This window comes from Monopterus albus, unplaced genomic scaffold, assembly GCF_001952655.1.
Source record: "Monopterus albus unplaced genomic scaffold, M_albus_1.0 scaffold98.1, whole genome shotgun sequence".
Classification (NCBI taxonomy): Eukaryota; Metazoa; Chordata; class Actinopteri; order Synbranchiformes; family Synbranchidae; genus Monopterus; species Monopterus albus.
The window spans coordinates 2,572,504-2,582,444 of NW_018127978.1; the positions used below are offsets into that span (position 1 = coordinate 2,572,504).

The following is a 9,941-nucleotide window of genomic DNA, read 5'->3' on the forward strand; positions in this document are numbered from 1 at the left end:
TGCTGAACTGACTTATTATGCTTAACTGTGTTTCATTAGCATTATCAAGCAGCTCTGTATTTAAACCATCAGTCAGTATTTTCTTATTAACAGTTCATTCCTCATAGCTGCAAGTAGAAGCACCCCGCATGTCTCCTCAGTGTGGCATTCATGCCTTCTTCTCCTTTCAAGTTTCTTCATGTGTCTATAACTTTTTTCTGGAGTTTTCCACCAGGATTCATTTAGGGGTGCATTCAAAAAAGCAGGTTCAACCAGAGCACATTAGCGAAGAGGAATCTACTTTGTTCGCTCATGGAGCTGTTCACCCGCTTTAAGCTACACCAGGGCACTCTGCTCATTATTGCTCAGCGCTCAAGTCAGATTGCATCCCACTCTACTCAAATGGCACCCACTCACTCCAAAAAAGAGGAAAGGAAATCTGTGTATTTCAATTTTAGCTTAAACCAAGCCCTTACATCTCAAAGAACTAAAAAACAATCACTGCTATTTTCCACATAGAAGTGCTTTGTTTCAAATTACAGTTGGGTTTATGTAACACAAAATATAACACAAAAATTCATATGTAAAATTCAATCTAACATATACTTACTGTAGCTTAGTTCAAAACAGAGGTATTCTTGAATAACTGGTTTTTTATGTGCTACATGAGGTTTCCATGTCAAATTGTCATCTATTATTACAGCCAAAGATTCACAAAGTCTTTCACTATTAACTCCTTCTATAGGCAATTTTTCTTATTTTTTTGATTAGCAAAAGTCATAAACTTAGTTTTAATTCAAATTTACTGATAATCTATTATGATCACACCACCTCTTAATTTTAACCAATTAATTTCCAGTACTTTCTGCTAAAGCTTCTAATTTCTTGCTTGAGCCTAAAAAAAGAACAAACTGCAATATCTTTGATACTAATATATCATTAAAATACTAAGTTTAGGCCCCAACCCAGACCCTTAAGGAACTCTACATTCAGTCTTTATACACTCAGATTTATTATCAATAAACTGTACATATTGTTGTGTAACAATTTTAGAACTATTCCCCTAACACCACGTCCATGTAATTCTGCAGTTAAATTAGAATCAAAATCAGAATTAGCTTTATTAGGCAAATATGTTCAAATACATAAGAAATTTGATTCTTGTACAGAGGCTATCAAAGGACTTTTGTAAGGCACAAGAAAATTTAAACATATATATGTGAAAAATACACGTAATCATATACTGTACTTTTTACTCCACTACATTTATTTTATAAGTGTAGTTACTAGTTACGTTTCAGAACCAGATTTATAAAAAAAAAAGAAAAGAAAAACAGTATACCGTGTTTTTCGCACTATAAGGCGCACCGGATTATAAGGTGCATTAAGCGAAACAAAACAGTCAGATAATTCAAACTTTATTCAACTCTTTCACAATAACTCTCAACATTGTTCAGTTGTAACACATAAAATACAAAACATTAGGCTCACATTTTCAGTTCATTTCTCTTCCACAAATCCATCAAATTTTTCATCTTCAGTGTCTGAGTTTAACAGTTGGGTGATTTCAGGATCAATACCATTGATTCATTAATGTTGAATTCTCTCGCAGCTGCTCTATTCCCATGTTCTCCTGCGTGACTGATAGCCTTGAGTTTCATAAGCATGTCTCTTAACAGGTGCCATTTTGGGGTCCTTATACACACACCGTAATATTATGTTGAAGCAGAGTACGTATTACTCCTACAGTAGCCGTAATGCTCCGACAATCCATCAAGCGGTGCGGCTTCGTAACTTCGAGGTCAGTAAGCACAACCAGAATTAATACATAAGGCGCACCGGATTATAAGGTGCACTGTCGATTTTTGAGAAAATTAAAGGATTTTAAGTGCGCCTTATAGTGCGAAAAATACAGTAATTGATCCATGGTGGAAAATCCACCTGCTACCCAGCAGTAATTCAAATTAAATGTACGTATATAAGCCATTAAATGTGATGTACACAATAATGCATCAGTATTTATAATACAATATGATATACATGAATGTGAAATGTGCCATTCTGCATAATAAGTAAGGAGTTTGAAGCATTTGCACTTTTGTTTCACCTATTACATCTCCCAATTAGGAGATGGGTTGTAGGGTGGTGCCAGTGTTACCCTGCACTGGAAAGCCCTGTGTGGTCTCACTAATTACTATATCCATCTCAGAAATGTAACATTGGCTACATCATCACATTTCAGTGATCATGCCTTACTTGAGCACACTGCACACACAACAAAATTTAATTAGCGGTACAATACTGTACTGTGGTACAGTATTAAATGTAACAAAAGCACATGCCATTAAAAAGTCACTACTGTATCAACTGTCAGCATTTCAAATGCAATACAAACACAAAAAACATCAATATAGGCATCAGCGTAATCACCATAACCCCACCAAGAAATTACCTGATGTGTGCAAATAACCTTATTCCTTTTATTCACCTTTTGGTTTCCCCTATTCCTCCCATTATTTGGTCCAATAGTGCCCTCAATTGACATAGCATCCAAGCAGCACAAGATGCAATTGACAAGTAAAAACAACAGTCACCAGTGACACTTGTACTGGTTTAGAGGTAAAACGAGGACTTCAGAGAGTGGACCACGGGAAAAGTGGTGAAGACGTCACATTTCTGCAAGTCTGTGTTCAGCTCTTACTGAAGGAAAAAACCTCGGACTCCACCATGACCTGGCTGATTGTTGCACTATGGAGTGATGTCTGTGCTCCCTCTGCTCAGCTGACTGTGTGAGAGGGGCCCCTCCCTCCTCTAAAAAGAGACCCCACACAGAGAAAATATGGTAGAAAAACAAAGCAGGTCGGTCCACCTCAACCCAGAAGGTTATGAAGGGCAAAGTGTAGGGTATACTGACTGTTAGGTTCCGATAGTGGAAACACAGCAAAGGATAGCCAATTAAGAGAGCAGCAGGGTGACACTGCCTGTGGCATACTAACATTACCAATTCCTAAAGATTGCGGACAACACCGCAGTGATAGGTCACATCACTCGCAGGGACGAAACAGCCTACAGGAGGGAGGTGGCTGGTCTGGTGTCATGGTGCAAGGACAATAATCTCAGCCTCAACATGGACAAGATGAAGGAGATCATAGTGGACATGAGGAAGGAGAGGAGAACTCATCAGCCACTGTTCATCCGGGGGCTCAAAGTGGAGAGGGTGAGCAGCTTACCTGGGCGTTCACATCAGTGAGGACCTCACTTGGACACTTAACACCACACAGCTGGTCAAGAAGGCCCAACGGCAGCTGTACTTCCTGAGGAGGCTGAGGAGGTTTGGCATGTCGCCTAGGATCCTCAGCAACTTCTACAGCTGCATCATTGAGAGCATCTTGACCAGCTGCATCACTGTCTGGTATGGCAGCACTACTGCTATGGACCGCAAGCGCCTGCAGAGAGTGGTAAAGACTGCGGAGAAGATCACCAGGACTCCACTGCCCTCTCTGCAGAGCATTTACCACCGCAGGGTGCGTAGGAAGACTCCTAAACAACCGAGGAGTTTATTACCAGGAAATACGTCATGTACTGTTTACATTCTCAGTTTGCACATGCATAATTGCACATTGACTGTTGACTGCTGCACATGCTGCTCCAATGCATCATACATTCTCTTATTATATTCTTATATATTTTTATTATATTGCTGCATTTGCTGCTTAAAGTGCCTTAGATTTAGTGTTATTATTTATCCACTTTATATTTCATTTGTATTTTGTGGCATTCATGTGGACGGCAAAGTAAGAATTTCATTGTATAGGGAAACACGTTTCCTAACTAACAAATAAACACTTTGACCTTTGACCTTGACCCTTGCAGAAATTACTCAACTAGTGCTGTTCCAAATTGAACAAATCAGTATATACACCAATTCATTTATCAGGTTTGATACAAATGGAGTTTACAGCCATATGCTGCGCTTCAAGGTCCGACTCTGACAAAGGCTTTCACATTCTTCTATTTGATTTTTCATATGATGCCAACCTAACTACTAGGTAAATAAATTAAAGCATTTCAATCACAAATAGTGTTAAAACACAACTGAGTACTGTGTGACAGTTTAGCTTTAAGCAGTGGAGCAGGAGACACACACTTTACCCTCATCTAGGAACAAAATAAAACAGAATGTGGCCAGGAAAAATATTACCATAAGGAAAATACACAATCAATCAATATTTTGCCAAATTGGAGCAACTGAGGTAACTGCCATTTAGGCTACTACCTTGTTAAAATATGTATTTGTTACAAAAAATACTGTGGAGCACAGCAAAGTGAAGGCTGAGGCATGGGTGTTTACCTTAATTGCCAGGGCAACTGTAGAGGGGTCCATCACACACCTCCACAGCCTGAACACACACACACACACATACACACACACAAGTACCCTACACACACGGCATTATGTGTTTTGAGCTAAGCTACCTGTGAAGAAACATTGAATTAATAGGGCAAACTCAAGTCTGAAAAACAAAAAAAATCCATTTATATTTTGTTTTTTCAATTTTGGCAGAAAAAGAATTTAAATAATTTTTTTTGTTTGTTTGTTTTTTTTGCTTTGGCAGTAAAACTAAAAAAGACGTCAGCTTGTTAGGCTGTGGCTATTGTTTACTCCCGGGGATTACCACAGTATTAGCTGTATGTGCTTGCTACAGACAGCGTTCACTATTACACTCATACTGTACACACATTTTTTTGATATAATCAATGGATTTTTTTAACTGTATACAATTTGTTATATGATAAGGTACTATTGCACAATATAGGCTATAAATGTGTTGGATACACACACACACACACACACACACAAATAAAAACCAACAATATCAGACAATAATATGATGTTGTAAAGATCAGCTAAATAAAGCCGATACCAAATGCTTTACTTTCACATGATACCAATCAGACAGCACACAGTTTGCCTGGCCTGCAGTGGCCAAATAGGCACATGTAATGGTTACTGAAAAACTCAAAAGGTTTGATTCATGTTGTCTAGTGATCAGTACGTATGCTGGGTAATTATAAGAAGCAAACTTCCTGGCACTACATTCAACCTGCTCCTAGTGCTTTCAGTGATACCAGCCAGCAGCCAGAGGAAGGGTCTTAGGGCCCAGCCTTGAAAAAGCCTGCACTCCTGTCCTGCAAGAAAGTGTGCCATTTATCTATACTGCTTATCCTAATGAGGGTTGCAGGGGGCTGGAGCCAATCCCACTTGGCGAAAGGCAAGGTACACCCTGGACAGGTCACCAGTCTATTGCAGGTCTGACACTTAGAGACAGACAACCACATTCACTCCTACAGGCAATTTAGAATCACCGAGCAATTTTAGAGTCACCAATCAACCTAAGCTGCATGTCTTTGGACTGTGTGAGGAAGCTGGAGTAGCTGGAGAGAACCCACACAGGCACAGAGAGAACATGCAAACTCTGCACAGAAAGACCTCGGGTCAGCTGGGGCTTGAACTTGGAACCTTCTTGCAGTGAGGTGACGGCGCTAATCACTGCACCACCCTTCTGCCATGTCATTTATTTTTTTATTTATTATTTTTGCAGTTCTTATTCAGTTCTGTGGCACTTGAATAAACGTGCATGGATGAATATACCTATTAAAACCAACTTTTCAAATGCTCTGAACTGGCATACTTAGCTATAAATATTCTTCAAATTATGTAGCCCCCCCCAGTTTGTACTAAAGCCCTCATTTAGCTCCAGCAAGAAACGCACACCTTTGAATATAGGAAGGAATGAAAACATAAATAAAGGAAAATTAACCAAATAAAGAAAATACAAACTGTTTGCCGTACAGTAGTAGATTGTGTAAGCATGGAAAGCATTTGAAACCTAGTGCAACTGTTTAAATAGAGATCATTCCATGCACAGTCCATGTCTCACAAAATTATATGTTTTTGCCTTGAAGTAATACTTTTTGCTTTGTTAATGTCAATGCTTGTCTTTTTCTCTTGTCAGAAGGAGAAGGAACAAGAGAAGGTACAAGAGGAAGCCCAGTTGATTGAGTTTGTTAGAGTTCGACAGAACCTGAGAAAGATCCACACAGCGATCCAGAACAAGGCTGCAAACTCCTAAAGTGCTATAGTAGAATACACCCAAAATGTACTGTATAATGAACTTTGGTTATTTACTGCCCCTTACATGCAAGAGTAGCAACAAGGTCCATGCTGAAAGACAAATAGTATGAATGTATTTAAAACAGATTTTATTAAAGAGAGTTTTATGGATATTTATGGAATCAATATACTTTTATAGCAATGTAAAGAAATGTCATCTGCTGGTTTATGGGAATCAAATATTTATGTAGTTTTGCTTAATGTAGTAGTGGTTACTTATCAATAGTATGTTGTACTTATCAATAGTATGTTGTAGAAAACCAATATGATCTCCTTTGTTTGGTGAAATGTTTTAATGTTGTCATTGTGAATGCATGTGAAAGACTTCTTTATGATGTCAGCTAATGAAACTACTGATATTCATCCATCATTGTGGTTTGGGTTCAGCAACCAAGGACAGGAACAGACTCCAGCAGACCATCAGGACTGCAGAAAAAAATCATTGATGCCAGCCTTCCCTCCATGGCATGAAGGAGCTTTACATCTCAGAAAAAGTCAGGATGGTATGTAAAATCAAAATTAAAACTGAAAACAGTGATGTGTAAATCATCTGTGTCCTGTATTACACTGAAAACAATACAGCAGCAAATTACTTAATGTGATACCTCATGAATTTTATTCTTTGTTCAAAATAAACACTCACTTCAATTCTGATGCTTGCAGCACGTTCCAAAAAAGTTGGGACAGTAAAGCATTTACCATGGTGTGATGTTGGATCCACCCTGAAGAGATGACAAACTATTGTACCCCAGCTTTACCAATGTTTGAGAGCTCGTCCTCAAGTTTAGGAACAACTTTCCCAGCATTTACAAATACTCTGGGTTTTAAAATTGTAGTCACCTTAAATTGCCACCTACAAACCACATAGAGGGCTCATGACCCCTCCAAAATAAACTAGAGAAGTGCAGCCTTTTCTTGACTAAAGATGGGGTTGTGGAAAGAATGTGATACAAAATGTGAAAGTTGAACCAGATCCAACTTTTTTGCCACACAGGTTTGTCTTGTTTTACTGGCATCCCCTGCTGTGCTGTTGCCAGCTGAGGTGAATGCATTCCCTCATAGAAATGAATAGGGAGAGTGGCATTTTTTTTTCACATCTTTGAAACTCAGTCTGAACATGGCCTTTCCCTGTCTTCTCTCTCCAGGAGTGGAGAAGAAAGTAGCCCTGTGTCACCATCTGCTGGAGAAATTAGTTCACTTCCTTGATCAACTTTCCTCAGCATGTAATATAGCTCAACATTATTCATTTTTAGTAAAAAAAAACACTTCTCTTTCAAACCACACACCTGTGTTGAGTATTTGGGTCCTCACCAATACCCACTCCTGACAACTCACAGTGTATTCCTCCCTCTAATAATGTATTCATTTTAATTGAATTCAATTCCGTTTTATTTGTATAGCACCAAATCACAACAAGTCACCTCAGGACACTTTACAAAGTAAGGTCTAGACCTTACTATTAACACTATTATTAGAGAGGGAAAACCCAACAAATCCCCCTTGAGCAAGCACTTGGCGACAGTGGGGAGGAAAAACTCCCTTTAACGGAAGAAACCTCCGACAGACCCCGGCTCTTGGTGGGCGGCCTTCTGCCTCGACCGGTTGGGGTGAGTGGATAGAGGAGAGACAAAAGAAGAAAAGCAACAACACACAACAAACAACTGGTCAGGTTGATGTGGCCATTGACTGCTCATCAAAAACATAGAGCTCCAGAGCCAGGACTACCTGCAGAAAGGTACAGGGAGAGAAAGAGGACACACTATGGGAGAGAAGAGACACAAAATTTGTGATATGTAATGGTGGCATATAGAAGCAAGGAAAGGGGAGGGGAGGAGAGGAGAGGAGAGAAACTCAGAGTATCATGGGCCCCCCAGCAGCCTAGGCCTATAGCAGCATAACTAAGGGAAGGCTCAGGGTCACCTGATCCAACCCTAACTATAAGCTGTATCAAAAAGGAAAGTCTTATGTCTAATCTTAAAGGAAAAGAGGGTGTCCGCCTCCTGAACTGAGACTAGGAGCTGGTTCCACAGGAGAGGAGCTTGATAGCTAAAGGCTAAACATATTAAAGCTCCAAACACTGCTTGAGGTTTTTTGGCAGAGATATTCACTCAGTAATTGGCCATCCCTGGTAGGCTAGTGGTTAAGGCGCAGTGCTCTCGCTGCTGTGGCCTGGGTTCAAATCAGGGTTGCGTCAGAAACGGTATCCGGGGTAAAACACATGTGAGTCATCAGTGTGATGTTTCACTGTGGCGACCCCTAAATGGGAAAAGCTGAAAGTGACTTTCTTTCTCATTAACTCAGTAATTGACTGTCCTGAACCTGCGAACAGAGTACCCTGCAGCCCTCCCACTTGAATGTCAGTGTTTCAGGACAAGACCCCAAATCTTACCTAACAATAACAACCTGCCGTTATAGGCAGCTATACCTCCTTATACCTTTGGATGTTACTCTACTGAGAAGTTTTAGGATCTAGTATACTCTGGCTCTTTGAAGAAGTGTTGAGTTTTGTCTGAAATAACCTATAAAAGCCATGGCACTGGCCACTTAGTATGACCATGTTTACATTGCACAGTATTTAGCTGACATTGGTTAATTTCCCAAAATAGGACGCTCAAGTTACAGTATATTGTTATGATTGTGCGGCTTCTTGCCGGGAGGTGAGGAAGGAGCAGGCTGGACTCAGATAGCAGAATCACAATTCTGGTGAAAATGGAAATTTATTCTAACCACAATAATGAATGTAGGGAGCTAATGTAGTAATTATCTCTGAAGTATCAAGAGGCCAGGAGGATAGGCCTGGGCTGGAGGAGAGGTAGCTGAAGGAGGAGGCATCCTTGGTGGTAGTTGGCATTGACCACCCAGGAGAGGCACTGAGAAACTGGTGTCTGAGATGACAGAAAGGGCAGAGGGAATAAGTTATTATAGCAGCGATGTAACTCACTGTGACCTAGGAGTGACTGAGAAGCTCCATCAGGGATGAGGTAGAGAGCTGCAGGCTGGCAGGAGAAACAGTGGTAGCTGGAGTAGGTAATCTTGAGGCGGTAGGAAATGACGGGTGAGCTCAGAGGCTAGTGGAAGCCGGGAGGAGCGAGGCGTCGTAGCTGGCTTCACTAGGAGATTGATGAGAAATTGTTGATAGCTCGGAGGCTGGGGGCTGTCAAGGAGTCAAAATAGGAAAATATTTGCAGTTAAATAGGAAAGAACAGGAAAATATATACAGCAGCAGTATTTACAAATGATTTCACTGGGGTGATTGCTGTGTCCTGTCATACAAGCATGGATTAACTGTTCATATGAGTGATGGCACTGGGAACTCTGCTGGCAGGTTTATGCTAGTCAATTACTGAGTGAATATCTCTGCCAAAAAAAAAAAAAACCTCAAGCAGTGTTTGGAGTTTTAAATATGTTTCAAATATGCCACCTTAGTGCGATATTGTGGCCTTCAAACAGGGGAAACTGTCCTTGTGTCTGGTTGTTATGGTGTACAGTATTCCTGAATTACGACTGTGGAATGTCTCTCTAAAAGTCGTTTTGATAGAAAACTATAGTTATTTAGCAAATCATAATCTGGCTTTTGCAATTAGGTTTTTTTAAAATACATTTTCAACATATTTTTATTCTATTACCTTTGAAGTAGTTGTTAAATGTATTAGCCAATCAGCCATCTTACTTCCCCTTAAATAACTTGAACAAAAACCATCCAAACCGGATTATCACACAACACACCTTGTTGGGGCAAAGTAGTGCAGGTACGACAGTCCTCACACTAACTTATCAGGAGTCAGCT

General features: G+C 40.1%; 1 protein-coding gene across 1 annotated transcript in view; it reads left to right on the top strand.

Annotated features, from left to right (window-relative positions):
* The window catches only part of LOC109965286 (protein FAM107A), a 23,366-nt gene extending 15,936 nt beyond the window's left edge, over positions 1-7,430 (top strand). Inside the window, exons 5-6 of the mRNA XM_020609167.1 lie at positions 5,997-6,657; positions 7,300-7,430. Coding sequence (XP_020464823.1) covers positions 5,997-6,113 — 117 coding nt within the window. The 3' untranslated portion in view covers positions 6,114-6,657; positions 7,300-7,430. The remainder of the gene's footprint in view (positions 1-5,996; positions 6,658-7,299) is intronic.
* Positions 7,431-9,941: the final 2,511 nt, after the last annotated feature.